Source organism: Chrysochloris asiatica, unplaced genomic scaffold (assembly GCF_000296735.1).
Source record: "Chrysochloris asiatica unplaced genomic scaffold, ChrAsi1.0 scaffold00020, whole genome shotgun sequence".
NCBI lineage: Eukaryota > Metazoa > Chordata > Mammalia > Afrosoricida > Chrysochloridae > Chrysochloris > Chrysochloris asiatica.
In genome coordinates, this window is record NW_006408538.1 from 8,680,661 (window position 1) to 8,701,783 (window position 21,123).

The window sequence follows — 21,123 nt, forward strand, 5'->3', positions numbered from 1 at the left end:
AAAAAAAAAAAAAAAAAAATGAGACCAAAAGGACCAAACAGAAACAATGTAAAAGCAGAGACAAAAAACACCACTCAAATATAAAAATAAAACCATAGCTAACTGTCCAGTAGACTTTGCTGCACAGGTCAGTGTGCATGTCTTGTAGAAACCTCCAGCAGTGGGTGGGGCTGTCCCCTCTCTCAGGCCTCTCCAGTAGTCACAGATAGATATTGAGAAATGAATGGAAGAAAGACTGTCAACTACTTTTATCTCTGAAGGTCAGTTAGGTATCCGCGTATGCACAGCATAATTCTCAAAATAGCTTCATCCTTTTGTATAGTAGTTGATGTTGGCTCTTGCCTTTTATGTTGTGGTTTTACAAGGTGCACATATGGTTTGACTGTATGACCAGATCTGCTGTTTCTTGCTAGGTAAGCCAGGAATAAAGGGTCTTGCCAAGATCAGTTTTAGGGCTGAGCACCAGAGTCAGATGTCATAAGAAGCAGCTAAGGGATCAATCAGCCTTTGGTACCCATGGGGTTCCCAGGGACCTCCTCCCTTTTCCGTGGGAAAACTGTGGGTGCAATGCTGGACCCTTTTGAGGGTGTGCTCCCACTTGCCTGAAGGTGTTCAGGTTGGGAAGTGATATAATGACAGGTCAGAGAATAAAAGAAAATTGTAAAATCTGTCACACTTTTTTCAGATGCGGGTCCATGGTTTTTAGTGCTGTATCACTGTATCAGCCTGGCTGTGGCCCCACCCTCTGATCTTAGCCCAGTCTCAGGGGTCCACAGGGAGCATCCCAATCGATTCAGAAATTGCCATACTTTCCTTCCACAGTCAGATTTCTCCACCAGTGGGTGTGGGAAACTGATGTCCCGCACCTTATATTAGATCCAAACTATTGAGATGCCCTGGAAAAATGCTTTCTCTGGTTTTTCCATACCTCCACCAAAAAACCTCTCCTATCTGTCTCTGCTTCTCCTGCCCCCAAACCAGAAGTCTTGGATATGTTTTTAAGTGCTGTAAAATTGGTTCAGACTAATAGAGATCATGTATAATGTTTCTGAGGAATGCTCGATATTTTTGAATCACCAACCTTGCAGTTAGAAGACCAATGTTTATCCTACCGCACCATATAAAGACTCTTTAGTATGTCCCACCTGAAGTATGAGACTATCTAAAAATATAATTGATGCATTGTTGTTGTTGTTATGTGCCATCGAGTCGGTTCCGACCCATAGTGACCCTGTATAGGGTTTCCGAGGGTGTAAATCTTTACGGGAGTAGAAAGCCTCATCTTTGATGCATTAGGTGATAATATCCAAAGACCAGAGGCTTTGTGAAATTACATCAGGACATAATGTATAAATAGAGCAAAAGTCATCGAGAAGACAAGAAAGAAAGAAAAGGCCAAAATTAGTGTCAGAAGAGACTGAATCTTACTCTAAAACCTAAGGAAGCTAAAATAAAAGGAAAACATGATGACATTAAATTGCTGAATAGAAGGTTTCAAAAGGTAGTTTGAGAAGACAAAGTATTATAATAAAATGAAACAACCTGGAATTAGAAAACCAAAAGGAAGAACACAGTCAGCATTTCTTAAGCTGAAAGAACTGGAAAAAAAAAGGAAACCTCTAGTTGTAAGAAACATTCTATGGACAAAATATTAAACTACCCAGGAAGCATCAAAAGAAGATGGAAGTAATACATAGAGTTACAGTATCAAAAAAACAATCAATATTCAAACCACAAAGACTCAGTAAAAAAAAGCTACTGGACCTCACTGGAAGATTCAGCAAAGTGGCAGGGTATAAGATCAACATACAAAAATCAGTTGTTGCAGTCACTGTATCAATCCACTACAATGAAGAGCTTATCTTTAGCTGACCCTCTACTTTACCAAGGATGATGTCCTGTTCCAGGAATTGGTCCCTATTGATGACTTGTCCACAGTAGTCAATATGAAGTCTCACAATCCCCACTTCTAAGAATTCTAGTTGTACTTCTTCCAAGACAGTTACTCATTCTTCTAGGAATCCATGGCATGTATATTCAATATTCTTTGCCAACACTGTAATTCAGATAGGTCAGTTCTTCAGTCGATCATATGCACACATATGAGGTGATTGAAATGTGATAGCTTGGGCCAGCTGCATCTTGGTAATCAAAATGACATCTTAGCTTTGCAAGATTTCAAAAAGGTCTTTAGTAGCAAATTTGACCAAGGCAATATGTAATTTGATTTTCTGATTGCTGTTTTCATGGACACTCATTGGTTGCTCAACTAAAATGGGATCCTTGGCAACCTCATAATTCATTCATTATGATACTTTGGGGGGTTTTTTTTGTTTGTTTGTTTGGTCTTCTTTGTGGTGAAGTAGTTGAGCTTCATTAGTATTTCATGTAGTGCTTTACTTTTATCAAGTAAGGTTATGTCATCTGCATATTGCAGGCTATTAATAAGTCTTGCTTCAATCCTGCTGCTGCATAAGGAATAACTTGTCCCTCTGGTTAGTAAATTTGTTTCTTATCAGTTGAGTTAGAATTAATTTGTTTCTTTAAGATTAGCAAAACTGTAATGAAATTGCCAAGAGTCAAAATCTGTGTAAGGTGAAAACCTGTCACAGAAGGAAAAGTCAAGTGTTTTCCAATAATACAAGGTTAAGTCAGGAGGTGTTGCTACAAGTTATAGAAACCTTAGGTGGTGGTGGTAATATGCTGTGGATTCAGTTCTGACTCACAGCGACTCTGTATAGGGTTTCTGAGGCTGAAAATCTTTACAGGAACAGAAAGCCTCATCTTTCTCTTGCAGAACTACTGGTCGGTTTGAACTGCTGACCATGAGGTAACCAGCCAGACTCATAAGCACTAATTATCAAACTGTAGAAATCATGTTTCTAGATATCTCCTTCATCTAGGCCTAGACACTTTTGAAGTCAGTATTTTCGTCTAATCCTTCCACAAACAATGCTGCACTTTATATTTACATAACACCAAACGGGTAGTTTTGGAATCCTTTGTTGTTCTTGTCGTTGTTAAGTGCTGTCAAGTCAATTCTGACCCATAGTGACCCTGCATAGGGTTTCCAAGGAGCAGCTGGTGAGCTTGAACTGCCAACCTTGCAGTTCAAACGGTTTTGCAGTCTGGTGCATTAACCCACAGTGCCACATCAGGACTTCTGTGGAATCCTAGTTGAACTCAAATCATGTTCCTTTACATGTTCTATGAGTTTAGGAAATAAAAAGAAGTCTGAAAGGGCAGCAGTAGGGCAGCAGGGTAGATGGCCAAAGGTTTCACAAGAAAATTCTCATTGAGCAATCCTTGCAACCCTTAAAGAATGATGGTGTTATTAAGTGCTGTCAAGTCGGCTTGACTCACAGCTACTTGGTTTAGGGTTTCTGAGGAGTGGCATGGGAGCAGGTACAAGGTCTTGATGTGATAGAAAAATGGTAAGATTGCACCCTGTCAAAGGCAGAAAATCTACGAGTCTTGAAAAAACAAGGCAGTCCGTTGAATTCTGACACTCACAGGATTCTGTGTACATTGTTGTTGTTGTGAAGTGCCTTCGAGTTGGTTCTGACCCATAGCGACGCTGTACAGGGTTTCCGAGGCTGTAAATCTTTACAGGAGCAGAAAGCCTCATCTTTCTCCTGCGGAATGGCTGGTAGTTTCGAACTGCTGACCTTACGATTCGCAGCTCTATTCATAACCACTACGCTAAACATAGCTCTGGCAAAACTGAACTTGCAACTAATGGTTAGATTCTTCATCAATAATCAATGGTGCAGTTATGCTAGGTTTAGCACAGCATTGTGTTCTTTCTTAAGGTTATACTAAAGCAATTAAGACTTTTGTTAAGAAAAGAGCAATTGGATTAAGTACAAAATGAAAAGTTAAACTTTTAAACAAAATTTACCTCACCCAGATTTATCTTTCTTTTCCAAAATAGACGTGAATCTTGATTATACCTAACTGTGGCAGTTTTAACTGAAATGGAAAAACATACCACTAGTTAAATGCCCGTCCTATAAAATCTGTGAGACTCTTCTATCCCATTGATACCTGAAAAGCTTTCCTAAGTCAGTCTTGGCTGTCTATAATGAATCATTGCTACATTAAAAAGGCTTTACTAATTTGTCAAATCCTCTTTATTAAAAGTAAATAATGTTTTCATCCCCTATTATATTTTTTCTCAAGTGCTATATATTAAAGAAAAATGATGGACTTAACAGATTTAAATAGAAATAACTCTTAAAGGATTACTCCTAGGCAGTTTGGGCAGTTGAATATCATAACACGATTTTGTTACTCCCCACCTCCTTTTTTTTGAGACAGGAGATGATCAAGACATCTGGTTAGCTTTTTAATGCATGGAGGTTTTTCTTTTCATCTAAATTTTATAACTGCTGGGACAGTCATCACAGGCAAACAGATGGTATGTCTGCCTAAGTGGTTTGTTCACTTTAAATCTGTTTTTATGCTTCCAGTAAGGTGCTTAGTACCAATAAGGAGGACACAGTTTAGTAATGAGAGCAAAAGTGAAGACCTGTGCTACCTATTGCTTTGAATTTTGAGAAGTTATGAAAGTAAACACTTTATATATTTTTAGTCTATATTATTAGCTGTTTTCATCTATTAGAGTATAAACTTAATTTAAGCCACATTTAAAATGACTTTTAGCAGTACAGACAGCAGTTTAAATTCCACAGTGCTGACAAAATTTATTGATGAAAAATATTTAAGTGTCATTGTGAATTTCTAGATTAAACATTTCTAGACTGTAAAAGCTAACTGTGTTCATGAACTTTCTTTTCCCACGTGGCTCATTTCTATATCTGTCTTCCAATCTAGAATCTGCTTCATTTAGAACTTTCCTGAGGATCCTAAATTATCAATGACTCCATTGCTTTCTGTATTTACTTAATGTCTTCATTTCCTTTCTTTGACTCTATCAACATACACAAGTGTATCAAAACAAAACCCTCCCTCAATCTTTTAATCCATTTATTCTTTGCTCATAACTTGTTTTCTAATCAAGGGGAAAATAGTAAAATTGTCCTCAAACAGCAGACTCTTATTTCAAATATGCAAATAGATCATATATTTTAACCTCTCTTGAGTCTTATTTGCATTCTGAGAATCTGATGTGATGCATTTATTTGTATGTAGCACATTAATCTTGAGAATATATTTAGGTATCCACATCTATGTTCAGAATACATGACAGATTCATACTGGCACCAAAATACACACATTGTCACAAGATGCATGGAGCATTTTTTTTTTTTTTTTTTGCTTCAGATGTAAACTACAAAGACATAGTGGATATATAAGAAGTTGCTTTCCAGAATATTTTTAGTTTTGCTCATAATTGAGTCTATTGTATGACTCCTTATGAGCAAAACTAAAAATATTGTAACTTCTTATTTCATTTATTTATTTATTTATTTTTAAGTTTTTATTGTGAATTGAGTGATAGTTCACATGGGAGAACATTGGTTTTACACCACTGTTTCACTGCAATGATTATAATTTCCTCCATGCATCATCATTCAACAGTATTTGCTTCTATTCCCTCTGTGTTTTGTTTTTGTTGTTGTTGTTGTTTGGGGGGGATGTACACAAAAACACTCAGAAATATATGGTAATTTAAGCAACCAAAGGGCACATCCTGCAGGCCTGCTTGCTGGCTGCCAACACCCAGTCTTTTCTTTCCATGAGTCTAGTGTACTCAGTTGCTCTCTCTCTCCATGTCCTCATCTCTGCTTCCTTTTCTAGTCCTCATCTCCGTCTCCATCTCTGGTGTCACTGCTTCTCTGGATAGGGTCCCACATTCTGCTCATGCTCTTCTCCCTTGATGGTCCTAGGGTCATCTGTTCTGGACTGTTAGATTAACTACTGTATTCTTTTTATTACAGCACTTTTACCTTTATTGTTGTGACAGTCACAATTATTCATGATAACAATTACTCACTACTGAATCATAAGAATCTTATCCCTAACTTTTTTACCAGACCCATCTACACAAGAAAAAAACTATTCAGTGGGGACTCTATCTTCCTTTGAACACTCTTAAACTAAACTCCCTCTTGAAAACTTGTAAGCCAGTCACTTCATGCCTTTATCACCCTCCCACTTTAGGTAACCAATGTCTAACTTGCCCACCTCTATCTACCCTGTATGCAGAGGAGATAGGATTGATACTTGATTTGAAGACTCCTTCCCTAACAGTTGGTATTTTGAGCTACTACATCCATAAGTATAGGTCAAGTTCATCAAATTTTAGCAATTTAAACTTGTTTCCTTTATCAAAAAGTTTTTTTTTTTTTTTTTTTTTTTAATCTTCCTCTAGTTGAGTTCTGACCACCAAATCATTGAAGCTAGGTCAAATGGGTACTATATGCAAGTTTGAGTGTTCTTGTGAATCTTCCCTTATTTCAGTTTTTAAATGTCATTTGTTTCTTGAATTGACATCAAGTACTTAACAATGAAAACTCATTTAGTTACATTCATTGATGAAAAAAAAAGAAAAAGAAAGAAAGGCCAGAGTAAACCTTGTGTGTACCAGTGGAACCTTCATGTTGTGTTAGAAGGTAAGGCCCTCAAATTGGAAGTTGTTTAAAATAAAACTGGGAAAGAGCTGCATTATCAAATACAACTGGTCTTAATGATGTGGATGGAGTAAAGTTTTGGGAACGTCATTTGCTGATCTCGCACTACTGAAATCAAGAAGAAACAGCTACAAATGTCCGTCAGTAACAGGAATGTAGAGTGTATGAGGTATGAATCCAGAAATATTGGGAGCTGTTAAAAATTAAAAAACAAAAAATAATTGAAGATCAATATCCTGAGGACTAGTGAGCTGAAATAGGCTGGTACTGGCCATTTGATACAGACAATTATATGGTCTACTATGCCTGGAACGACAAATTGAAGAATGACTCATTGTGTAAATGAGCATTTCAATATCTGTCTTGAAGTGCAATAGTTAATATGACTATTGTTTAACTTTATACAGCAATGACAAAGATAAATAAATTGACTTTTTTTTTTTTTTTACCAATTTCTGCTATCAGAAATTGATAAAACATTTAATCTAGATGCATTGATAATTACTGGTTATTGAAATGCAAAAGTTAGAAACAGATGCTGTATCAGAGATTGTAAAAGATGACCTTGCTGATAGAAACAATGCCAGAGATGAAATGACAGAAGTATGCAAGACCACTGACTATTCATTACAAATACGTTTCCTCAGCAACATTATTTATAATAGATACATGAACCCCACAAGGTTGAATACACAGGAATCAAGTCAACGACATCTGAAATGATGATGTAAGAGAACTGAACAGAAGATTTTGAAAGGTTGCTCAAGACGATAAAGTATTATAATTACATCTGCAAAGACTGCGAGTTATAAAATCAAAAGGGAAGACCATCCTCAGCATTTCTCAAACTGAAGGAATTAAGGAAAAATTCTAGCCTCCAATTTGTGGTACTGAAAGATTCTATGGCAGAATATTGAATGATACAGGAAGCATCAAAAGAAGGGAGGAATATAGAGTCAGTGTCTATTGAACCATTTAAGAAGGTAGTATATAATCAAGAATTCATGGTATAGAAGAAAAAAAATGCAAACTGCAATGTAGAAATGTGTAAAATCTTGGCTCTAGGAATTGATGGAATATCACTATAGATGTCTCAGGAAAAAGATACAACACTGAAGCACTCATCTAGCCAAAGAAATTTTGAAGACAACAACCTGGCCAACAGACTAGAAGAGATACATAATTATGCTGGTTCCAAAAAGAGGTGCTCTAACAGATATACAAAATAAAAGACAACCAATATGCCAGCAGAGGTTTTTATAATATGTATACAAAATCAGGGGAGCACTACAGCTCGAGACAATAATCATTGGACTGTGAACCACAAGAATTCAGTTTGAGCCCATGAACAGCCCTGAGGGAGAAAGATGAGGCTTTATGCTCTCACAAAGATTTAAAGCCTCAGAATGCTATGCAAGGTTTCTATGAATCAGAACCAGCAGTGGTACTTACCAACAACAATAAAAAATCAAAATTAAAACAAACCAAATGCATTGCCACTGAAGAGATTCAGACTCATAGCTAGAGTTTCTGAAATGATAGTTTTTGACCGAGCAGACAGTATTATCTTCCTCCCAGAGTGGCTGATGGGTTTGAAGGCAGCAGGTTAGCAGCCCATTGCCTAACCCAAATCACGACCACTAGCAAAATAGCCTTCCTTTGTAATTGATTTTATTCCATAGATATTTTCACATGTTATTTCTAATCTAAAATGTTTATGTTAATCTATCACACTGTATCAGAAGCACAGTCAGAGACAATCTCCCCAGATAGTCAATACAATGAATGAGGCAATTTCTTTATTCGAAATTTTGACTTACCAATATTCTGTTTGTTGACAATAGTAATTCATTTGACAGAACTCAACTATATGAAATGAAAAAGGCCAAAGAATATCATCTATAATCATTATTCAGTAAGTGTATATTTAAGCTCTGTTAAAATCTGAAAGCTGTGTAGAACTGTCAACAATACTTTAGGTTTCTCCCATACAACCTGGATAATGCTAAAAACAATGACATAATTTTATAACAAAGCTTTACTAAAAATTATGTTACTGTTCTTAGCATTATCCAAGTCGTATGGGAGAAACCTAAAGTATTGTTTCAGTCCTGTATCTAGTAAAGCCATGTTATAAAAGGATTCCTTGGTGTAGTGCTATAGAGTAAGGACTGGACTGCTAACCATGAAGTCGGCAATTCAAACGTACTAGCCACTCCTCAGAAATCAATGCAGGCTCACTGTGAGCTGGAACCGACAGGACAGCACTTACAACTACAACATGTTGTGAATCACTCACTTCAAGGTGAGCTGCTCCAACTAACAGAGAGTATCAGTAAAAGAAAACACCTCCAAAGTAGCACACTTGAGTTTTCAGAATTTTGTATTCTAAAATAAATGGGAACATAATAATAGAAAGCAATTCAACATTAAAAAAATAATTTCTATCCACTGGACTCCGGGTGTGGCTCTGTGGGATCAGAATTGGACTTCAAACCACAGGACAGCTGTTCAGAAACTGTATACAGCATTGTTATGTGTCAGAATCCACTCAACTGCGCTTAACAACAATCGTCTAGTTGATTCCAACTCACAGAGATAGGCTAGAATAAAACTGCTTCGTAGGGTTTCTGACTTTTATGGAATCAGACAGCCGTATCTTTAGCCCAAACTGATGGGTTTGAAGTTCCAACCTTGCAGTTAGCAGCCTAACAATACACTGTATCTACAGGCTTCCTAAAACAATGACTTCCCTAATCCTACCCCCACACCACCGGCATTGAGTCAATTCATAGTGACCCTGTATAGGGTTTCTAGGAAAAGTTTGTAAGTCTTTAGGAGAGCAGTAGCCTCAACTTGCCCTCAAGGAGCAACTGGTGGGTTTGAGTTGTCACCTAATTTATGTAAAGCTGTTTAATGTCTTGGTTTCACAAGTTTCATTAACATTTGGTCTCCCTGATAAAGTGAATGTAGTAAGATTGTAAAATACAGGAAAAACAGGCAAATTGGGGATCCAGTCATTGACTTCATCAGACTAGCTGACTTTTGCTGATTTAAAGTTATTTTACTTTTAGCTGAAAATATTTAAAAGCAAGTTTAAGAGATTTATAATGCTTTAATCATCTTAAAAGTAGCAAAATACTGAAAAATATTTGTATTTATAGGTGGAGCCCTGGTGGTGCCATGCTTGACTTCTAATCAGAAAACACTATATGTATGGAGCAGCTCTTCTCCATCATGTGGGAACACTGTGAGTCTACTCACTGAGTGCACCCAACAGCAACATTTATACTGTGGCACTGTGGGTTAATGCACTGGACTGCAAAGCCGTCTGAACCTCAGGGTCGGCGGTTCAAATCACCAGCCACTCCTTGGAAACCCTATACAGGCTCACTATGGGTTGGAACCTACTCAATGACACTTAACAACAACATTACCTATCTATCTATCTATCTATCTATCTATCTATCTATCTATCTATCTATCATCTATCTATCTATCTATCTATCTATCTATCTATCTATCGATGTGTGCATATACACATATATATGTATGTATATATACACACAAACATATATATGTGTACATACATATATATGTGTGTGTGTGTATATATATGTGTGTGTATGTATATATATTGGACTGCAAAGTTAGTCTGATCCACAGGATCAGTGATTCAAGTTCCACGCTCACCAGATGCTCCTTGGAAACCCTATACAAGGTAGCTATGGATCAGAATCGACTTGATGACACTTAACAACAACAAGAGATAAATATATGTGTGTGTGTATCTATGCAGTTAAGTGTCACTGAATTGCTTCTTCATTCTGCCCATAGAGTCTTTTCAGTGCTATGACTTGCAGGCTGGAATTATGGTGTAGGCAAAGACTATTCCAAGTGCCATGGACTGCCAGATGAAGAAACACATCTTTCTTAGAAGAAGAGCAGTCAGAATGCTCCTTAGAAGCAAGATTGTGAGCCTTCTTCTCTCAGGCTTTGGATGTAATATCGGGATGGACTAGTTCCTACAGAAGGACACTGTGCTTGGAAAACTGGAGTACCAGCGAGAACAAGGAAGACTCCTGCAACAATATTTAGTCACACGGTGACAGCACCATTGGGCTTAAAGGTACCAGCACAATTGTGAGAATGCCTCAGGCCTGGGCAGTGTTTTGTTATGTTGTACACAGAGTTGCTATGTGTTGGAACAGAGACAACGGCACAGTACAAACTAAGTAAGAATTTTTTTTGTCTTCCCCCCGACCCCAGAGAGATAAATTAGTGTTACAAATTTGAATATTAAAACTGTAACATAATATAATACCCCACTCTGAAAAAATTAATTTAACTCCCAAATACATCAATGAATGGAAAGGAAAGATTTTTCCATTGAAATTAGGCATAAGATTGCATTAGTAATGCAGATACTGCTTAGAAAGTTGGAATAAATTTATGAGAAATTTAAGGAAAGAAAACCAAAATGTTTAGAAACATTAACTGCCCATCTCTATGAGGAATGTATACTGCCAACATTTCATACATACTCTCTTCAGTATTTTACTAATTACTGTTTATCCTGAAATTTTACAAAGATTGCTCAAATGTATATTTATATATGATATAGCACTTAACATGAATTTTTGAAAACTGGAAATTTTCAAATAGCAAAATTTAAACATCTATGATACCCAGGGAATAAAAAAGAAAAAGCATTTGGCTATTAAAACCAATAAAGATAACTTGAATATATTTGAAGTTCACAGCCATTTATTTAATAATTCCCCAAATTAATTGAGATAATTATTCCTTAGAATTAATTTTTCACCATGTGTGTACTGTTGTAGTTCTTAACCACTGTGTCAGTTCTGACATACAGAAACTCAGTATTAAATTTCTGAGGAGAAGTTGGTAGGTTTGAACTGCTGACCCTGGGATTCACAGTCCAGTGCTGACACTACAGTGCCATACTGGGAGTCCACTTGGGTATTAAGTATGCACAATTTTTCTTTTTCTTTTTTTTTTTTAAAGAATCCAATTAAAATTTTGGGAAAACTGATCTAGTAGAAAGAAAAAAAAAAAAAAGTCCATTTTGTTCTAATCAGTGTTAGAATTAGAAAACAGTTAGCATGAACTATTCCCACTTTGAGACACTTTCACCATGTCCATTATTAAGGACTTACCTGGTCAGCAATCTGCCGAGCAAGGACATCCATTCTTGATCCTGATTCTGATATCATTTTAGCTGCATAGATCACATCAGTTGTATGCTTTAGTGGCCCTTTGCCCCTGAAAATAAAAGAATATATGTTAGTTACAGAAGTTCTTGTTGAGCTATGCTAAGATTTTAAACCCAAGGTACTCCCCAGTGGTTTTGCATGCTTTCATCTTAGACAAGTACTAATTAAAATCCACCATCCTATAGCATTAAGTAAGGAGCTCTGCTAGCATAGTCGATTATGTGTTGGACTGCTAAGTGCAAAGTCAGCAGTTTGAAACAACTAGCCTCTACACCTGTGAAAGATGAGGCGTCTGTTCTCATAAAGATTAACAGCCTCAGAAACCCTATATAGAATTGCAATGAGTAAGGTCCTACTGCACTGCAAATGACCACTACCACAAACACAGTACTAATTGAAAAAAATACAGGTGTAGCCAGAAAAAACAAAAGGCCTATACAAAGAAAACTACAAAACACTACTGTGAGAAATTAAAAGACAAAATAGAAGAATATACCATGCTCATAGAAAGGAAGACTCAAAAGCGTGAAAGTGTCAATACCACCCAAAGCAATCAACAGATATAATACAATCCTGGTCCAGATTTCAACAACATTCTTTAAAGAAAAAACTATCACAAACTTTATATGAAAGGGAAAGAGGCCTAGGATAAGCAAAGCACTGCTTAAGAAGAACAAAATTGAAGGCCTCTCACTCCCTGATTACAAAATTTACTAAACGGCCACAGTGGTCAGAGCAGCCTGGTACTGGTACAATGAAAGATATATAGATCAATGGAACAGAATTGAAAACCCAGAAGGTAGTTTGTCATGTATAGTCAACTGATCTTTGAAAAAGTTCCAAAAAATATTAAATGGAGAAGAGATAGTGTCTTCAGCAAGTGGTATTGGCAAAACTGGAAATCAATATGCAAAAGAATGAAACAAGCCCTATACCTCACACAACATACAAAAACTAACTCCACATAGATTAAAGACCTAAATGTAAATACTAGACTATAAGAACCATCATTTAAAAAATAGGGAAAGTTTTTAGGGCTCTAATACAAGGAGTCCTGGTGTGACACTGTGGGTTAATGTGCCAGACTGCAAAGCTGTTTGAACTGCAAGGTCGGTGGTTTGAGCTCACCAGCTGCTCCTCAGAAACCCTATGCAGGGTCGTTATGGGTCAGAACCAACTCGACGGCACATAACAACAACAACAATACAAGGCATATATAGACTATCAACCACTGAAAAGCTGCACAAACGATAGATGACAAAATAGATGACTGGGACATACTAAAAATTAGAAACTTACATGCATCAAAAGATTTAAGCAAAAGAGTAAAAAGGAAGCCCACAGACTGAGAAAATATTTTTTTGCATTGATATATCAGACAAGGGACTAATCTCTATAATCTATGGGAAACTACATCACCTCTAAAAGAAAGACAAATAACCCAATTAAAAAATGGTCACAGGACAGGAACAGATGCTTCACCAAGGAAGACATTCAGGTAGTTAACAAACATAGGAAGAAATGTTCATACTGTTTAGTCATTGTTGTTGTTGTTAAGTGCCATTGAGTCTATTCCGACCCATAGCAACCCAGTATAGGGTTTCATAGGAGCAGCTGGTGAGCTTGAAGTCATTAGAGAGATACAAATCAAATCAACAATGAGATATCATTTCACACCAGCAATAACAGTGAGTTTCAACAAAACAAAACAAAACAGAGAACAACAAATGCTGGTGATGGTGTGGAGAGACTAGGACTCTCCCACATTGCTGGTGGGAACGTAAAATACGTCATCCACTCTGGAAAATGGTATGGTGCTTCCTTAGAAATTTGGAAATAGAAATACCTTATAATGCAGCATTTCCTAAAGAAATACGAGCCAGAAAACAAGTAGGTATATATGCACACCAATGTTCATCACAGCACTATTCACAATAACAAAAAGTTGGAGACACCCTCAGTGCATATCAGTGAAAGAAGAGACACACAAACTTTGGTAAATAGATATAATGGAATACTATACTACTTTGTATGGTGCTGTGTGTTAATGCATCAGACTGCAAAGCTGTTTAAACTGCAAGTTTGGCCGTTCAAGCTCACCAGCTGCTCCTTGGAAACCCTATACAGGGTCGCTATGGGTCGGAGCTGACTCAATGGCAGTAAACAGCAATACTACCTTGAATAACAATGATAAAGCTGCAAAACACCTTATAACATGGATGAACCTTAAGGACATTATGCTGAATGAAATTAGTTACAAAAGGACAAATACTGTGTAAGACCATTATTATAAAAGCTTCAAAAATATTGCCATACCAAAAGAAAAATTCTTTGATGGTTACCAAGGGCGGGAAGGAGGGGACAATAAGGCACATGGTAGGGAATAGACACATGGTAACTCAGCTGATGGGGAGGGCAATATACAATGATGGGAAAGGCAATACACACGAAGGGAAAAGGAGGGGGGTGATGGGGAAGATAGTAGAAGATTTAGGGAGGTAGGCATGGGCTGTTTGGGACAGAGGTCAATATTGATGTATGCTCAACCTTGGAACAATAGGGCTCTGTGATACAGGGATTGATACTTCGTCTATGTGGGTAAAGGAGGGGAAATAATGGTAAGGTATTTAACTGTCTTGTGGATTTTGGCTTCCCCTGCCTATTGTTTTAAAAATAGACAGTGGGCAGAAAGGGATATTGGGGAATATGAGTATAGGAAACTTTTAAGCGTATCTTCAGTCTATAACTGATAGGAATAGGTAAAGGGGGTACAAGAATTCACCCAGGAAAATAGGCTTCTTGTTAAGCCTTTGTGGAATATGGGGTCTTAGGTGGAATCCTGAGCACCACCTAGCACCTTATAAGGTGGGACATTTCCACATGAAAGGACAAACAGACCAACCCGGAGTGACTAGGAGACAGAAGATATTTCTTGAAAGAAAGAAAAGATGGGAAAAAACAACAACAAAGCAGACTGTTTGGCTGTTAAAAGATCAAGCAAGCTGTTTGCCTTAGAGCCATCAAGGCAAGAAAAGTCACCTTATCAGAGTAAACCACCTTCCAAGACTAAAACTCAAAGGGAACACAGCACAGGCTTGTAAATTCACTGGTGACCATCCTGGTTTACTTGTGAGTGGAAGTAGAGGAAATGCAGCAATGAAGACAGAGGCTGAGCTTGGCCATATTCCATAGACACCCACTGATCTAGAGACAAAAGGGGAAAGGGGAGCGGCTAAAGATGTCCTTCATCAGTAAGGATACAGATAATATACAGACATTTTCTTGATTGCAAAAAGGAACATGAGGTTATTTTTTAAAATATCCAATTGTGCATTTTAATCAGTAGTGTTATTTTTAATGATTTGAAAAAAAAATCCTGTTGATAGTCATTCAGCTAATTCATTTTGTTGCCATCATGTGCTCTCTTCCACAATTAATTAAAACATACAAAGTCCCGACCTAAGAATTGTATGACGTCGAGCCATTAACACTAAAGTGTACACTCCATTCTTCTCTTAATTGGCTTTGCAATAGTCATTCCAGCTTCAGAGAGAAGGTATCATAACCCTGCCCTGAATGAATCCATTTATTCTAAAATTGAAAAATCTGATCACATTACTGAAATGTTAACATTTTTCTTCCCCACAAAATTAATTAGGCCCAGGGACAATTTGGAAGAAGTGTTGAAATGTTTCAACCTCTGTCCCATTTCAAATACTCCAGCTTCATTTTGAAGACAAAAAATGGAGTGTGTTTGTGTTGCTCTAGGATAAGCAAGGATTGTTAACCACAAGTTTGGCCATTCAAAACCACAAGTCACTTCTTGGAAACCCTATCCAGGGTTGCTATGATCGAAACGGAGTCAATCACACTTAACAACAACAACTTGTAAAATCATCTGCTGCATATTTGCCAATCCATAGACAAGATTGAATCACTCAAAGGAAACTCCAGCTGGGAGTGCACAGTGGTGAACAGGGTGCCTCCAGGATTCTTCTCAGACATTTGATGCTGTTTACCTCTTCAGTTCTGCCACCTATTAAACCTCATAGTTTGGGTGTGAGAGAAAGGGAGACATTGTTCCATACAAAAAGACTGAGAGGTCCAAAATCTTTGAGCCCTGGGAAGACCTATAAGAAGTCCACACATTTATTCTTCCTTGTTGTTGTTGTCAGGTGCCATCGAGTCAGCAATGACTCACAGCGACCTTATGCACAGTAGAATGAAACAATGTCCAATCCTGGGCCAACCTCACTACTGTTGCCACACTTGAGTCCATCAATGCTGCCACCTGGCCAATCCCTCTCATTGGGAGTCTTCCTCTTTTTCTCTGAGCCTCCATCTTTGTTGTTGTTAAGTGTCGTCGAGTCAGTTCCGACCCATAGCGACCCTGTACAGGGTTTCCGAGGGTGTAAATCTTTACGGGAGTAGAAAGCCTCATCTTTCTCCCGCAGAGCAGCTGGTAGTTTCGAACCGCTGACCTTAGGTTCGCAGCCCAATTCGTAACCACTACGCTACCAGAGCCTCCATCTTACCAAACATGATATCCTTCTCCAGCAACTAGTCCCACCTGACAATATGTCTGAAGTATAAGAGATGAAGTTTGGCCATCTTGGCCTCTAAGGAGCACTTCGGCTGCACTCCTTTCAAAACTGATCTAAGATCACTGGAAGTACCAATGTTCAAGTGCTTGACCACTAACCCGAAGGGTTGGTGGCTCAACCCCATTTAGAGACACCATGGATGAAAAGCTGGGAATCTTCTTCTGACAAGTCACAGCAATGTAGACTGTATGGAACAGATCTACTCTGCAAACACAAAGGGCTGCCACAAGTCAGAAATGACTACTAGTTTGTTTTTACTTTTCATTCTTTCTAGAATAACGAGCAGGAGCCCTCACAGCATAATCATTTCAAGTCAGCTGCTAACCAAAGGGTCAGCAGTTCAAAACTATCAGCTGTTCCACCTGAGAAAGATGAGGTTTTCCACTCCCATAAAGATTTACAGCCTTGGAAACCTTATGCAGGGTCACTTTGAGTCGGAACCAACTCCACGGCACACCACCAACCACCAAGGAGTAGCTGGTGGGTTTAAACTGCAGATCTTGATGTTAGCAGTCTACTGCTTACACTACAACACCATAACAAGACTCCATAAACAAGGATTACTTGAGCTAATTTTAACAAAATACTTAGAAGATTGTTTTTAAAAGGTAATATCCAAACATGTTATCTTTTTCAGTTCTTAGTAGAATGGAATGAAAGTTGGATTTCTTTCAGAATTTGGAAAGTCATAAAAATAGAGAAGGGTACTTAATACATTTTTGGAAACACTTTCCATTTGTTTCTTGAACGGTTGTCCTTTTTAATACAAAAGTAGCATTTCTGCAAGTGAGGATGGATTCTGGGTTTGACAGCATTGTTCCAAAAGGGTAACGAAATATCTTTATACATGGTGGTGGTGGTTATGTACCGTGGAGTCGGTTCCGACTCACAGTGACCCTATACAGGGTTTCCGAGTTCTGTAAATCTTTACGGGAGCAGAAAGCCTCATCTTTCTCCCGCGGAACAGCTGGTAATTTCGAACTGTTAACCTTGAGGTTCGCAGCCCGATTCGTAACCACTACGCTACCAGAGCTCCTTATCTTTATACATAGGTGTGTCCAATTGGGCTTAACAACACTTGTTCTTAAGTACTGTAGCCACATAAATTCCCACTTACACCGACCCCGTATACAGTTTCTGAGGAGCAGCTGGTGAATTTGAACTGCAGACCTCATGGTTCGCAGTCCCAGACGCTGATTCTACATCGCCACTTTAAAAAACTCAATTCACTGCCATGGAGTTGATTCTAATGCGTAGTGACGCTTTGTAGGCTTTCTGAGGGTGTAAATCTTTACGGGAGCAGAAAGCCTCCTTTCAGGATTAGAGAATATTTTTTCCTTGTATATTGTTTCCTGAAAATATAAAGGATGTATTTGTGTTTCCCATGCAGGACACATCTTTTCCAATTTCCTTCTGTTTAATTCCTGATGTGGCATTGTAGGATTAGCACTGGACTGTGAACAACAAGGTCATCAATTCAAACCCACCAGCTACTCCTCTGAATTCCTATACAGGGTCGTTATGAATCTAAAGTCTCAACAACACTTAACAACAACAACAATTTCTAACCATCCGCGTAGGTCCAATGCACCTAAATACATGGGAGTTTTCTTTTTTCTGCAACTAAAGACAACTTTTTGCCTCCTATGTGGCATGTATATTCTGCCCTTCATTATGGTGATGGTTTTATGTGCCCGTGGAGTCAGTTCTGACTCATAGCGACCCTGCACAGAGTTTCCGAGGCTGTAAATCTTTACGGAAGCAGAACGCCTCATCTTTCTCCCGTGGAACAGCTGGTAGTTTCAAACTGCTGAACTTGAGGTTTGCAGCCCGACTCGTAACCACTACGCTACCAGAGTGCCTTGCCCTTCATTATACTTGCTTTTAAATAACTAATCTATACAGCATGTGGCAGTATAAATCCTTTAATAAAAGATCTTAACTAGTCAGCTCACTTTCGCAGTAATGACATGAGATTTAAAGAAATAGAACCTGGTTAATTTACTCTGAAAAATAAATGTATTTAAAGGATATTCATTTGCTTATACAATTAATAGCTAGATTAGCGAAGCAGGTGATGAGACGAAGCAACCCAAAGACAGGATTTACAAAGCTGTTAACAAATTAACTGTCTTTTAAGGAGAAGGCTTGGGTCAAATCTATGCTAAGCCATGGTTTGGGGGGAAAAATCATCATATCTGGCTTGAAATATTTGCCTCCTTCTGTCCTTGGTTCTACAGAAGGAGTATCTGAAAGGGAGCCTGGTTTGTAATCTCATCAAGATGGAAGGATAAAAGCTATTGTTATTTCCTTATGTAAACTTTAGCACTCTGGCCAGTATAAGGGGAATTACGATAGGCACTGGAAACATACAACAGCCCATCACATTCATTGTCCACTGTCAAGAGTTCTAATTATTTGATTGGTTTCCTTAGTCTAAAGAAGAGAATGCACTCTGAAGGAATCCCTCACCGAAGCAGTTTCAATGGGAAGGAGGGAGAGGAGATGGTTATGGGGGTAATGAAGGAGCTCAACCCAGTGCCACACTGTCGAGTCTCTGAGCTGGAAAGGGGAGATTTTGAGAGGCCAGTATACCATGAAGTTAGAAGGGGAATGAAAACACTATTTGTCCATGACTTTAATGACATTTTGCACTGGTCTTGAGAGTGGATTGTTGTTGTTAAACACTGTTGAGTTGTTTCCACCTCATAGTGATCCTCTATAGGGTACTAAGGAGTGGCTAGTGGGTTTGAACTGCTGACCTTGCAGTTTAAATTTACCTTGTAGTCCAGCACTTATCCTACAGCACCACACCAGGAATCTACCTGAGGGTAGATTGTCTAATAAATAATCTGATGAGGTATTTATTGTTGTTGTTGTTGTTAAGTGACATAGAGTCAGTTCTGACCCATGGCGACCCTGGATGGGGTTTCCAAGGAGTGGCTGGTGATCTTGAACCACTGACCTTGTGGTTTAAACCAACTTTGCAGTCCAGCACACTAACCCTCAGCGCCACACCAGGACTCCGAGGTATTTATTATTAGATGCAAATCTTTGTTAACTTAGGAGAATAACATTACGTAGTGAGAAAAAGACAATGGATATCTGAAAGTCTAAATGATCAAAGAATTCTATGCCTTACAACCTGAACAACAAAATTCACATGTTCTATATGTGTAAAAAAGAAAGCCCTTTCAGCATACCTTTTTCCTAGAGCTTATCAAAGGCATCATAAACAAGTTTTCCTGTGTGCTTATTGCATGCCTAATGCAATAAGAACCTGGCCTGGCCTCAGAAAATTGTTATATCACAATATATCTCTTTGAATTTGCTGACATGAGGTGCTTTGTAATTCCCCCAAATCAGCATTAATCAATGTGATACTTTATTTGACTTGCTCTTATCAAACCGACTTTATACATCAGTCAGGTCTGGACGCTATGTATACAGTTATGTTCAAGAGAGGCATTACATTTCATTATTTCTATGCATCTCCAGAGAAAGTTCAATTTGAATGAAGCTATCTAAGCTCCCAAAAGGCAATGTATCAATTTTCAAGGTCTTAAAGAATGCACAGAGGTTGTTTCTAAGGAAAGAAGCTAACTCTTTCAGTTTAAACAAAGAGGAATGTACTGAAGTATCATTCCCCTCAACATAATATATTTCCACATAAAAAAACTCTTGGCTGATGAAAGGAAGCTTATCTAAAGTTTTAAATATATGCCTTGTTAGGAAGCCACTATCTTAAACACATGTAGAGCTTTAAAGTGACAATAAGACTCTGAGACAGACCACACTTATTATCTTCCTTGTGTCCTTAATTAAATGTATTACCTGGCAAGCATCCTACTGAGTGCCAAACAAAATACACATTTTACAAATGATTCGACATCATGCCAAGCATCAGATTTGTATCTGGAGGAAGCTACAATTACTGAAACGATGACAAATTTGTAACATCTTCAGCCTGAAATGTGCTATGTAATGAAAGCCTTTTAAATTGAGAAATACATTAAAAGGTTATTGGTTGCCTTCATTTTCATAATGGGTTCTCAGGATCTGCTGTCAGCAAATTGTGTCCTAAATCATGGAGTTTGGAACCTATAGAGAAGCATCCCCAGAGGACGAAGAGGTAGAGATGGAAAGTATTTTACATAAATCAGAGGCCAGAGATCTGTAACAAACAGTATTTACAATAATAATCTATTTTTCCACATGGAAGGCAGATTGAGCCCTGAAGAACTGGGCCTGCCAGTTAATAAAAAAATGATATGCTGGAGAGAACAAGCAAGATGGCAGATCGGGTGGACATGCAATAAAGGAGCTCCGCCAGCAACAACACAGAATACCCGACCAAGTAGGCTCAGGGGATGGTCCCAGAACTCTGAACCACATATAAAGGAATGTTTAGAAGGTTTGAAGGCTCACAGCTGGGGAATTTGTGGCAGAAGCAAGAAATCTATTGCTTTCTAGTCCGGGACGCTCGGTTGCTCTAGGAGCCGCCATCGTGGGTGAGACCACATGGAGGAAGGAGCGGAGCGGCAACAGACGCATGACTGAATCATGTAGATAAAAGTGTGGACATTATTTTCTTTTGGTATCTGTTCATTGGTCCCTTGCTATCTGCACACCTTAGGGGTGCCTGAGCTAGTGAGTACCCTAGCCCCACCCACGGAGGGTTCTACT

At 38.2% G+C, this 21,123-nt stretch overlaps 1 protein-coding gene across 1 annotated transcript in view; it reads right to left on the reverse strand.

The window, feature by feature from the left end:
• Positions 1-21,123, reverse strand: part of CTNNA3 (catenin (cadherin-associated protein), alpha 3) — a 2,468,838-nt gene that overhangs the window by 95,592 nt on the left and 2,352,123 nt on the right. Inside the window, exon 15 of the mRNA XM_006835815.1 lies at positions 11,777-11,882. Coding sequence (XP_006835878.1) covers positions 11,777-11,882 — 106 coding nt within the window. The remainder of the gene's footprint in view (positions 1-11,776; positions 11,883-21,123) is intronic.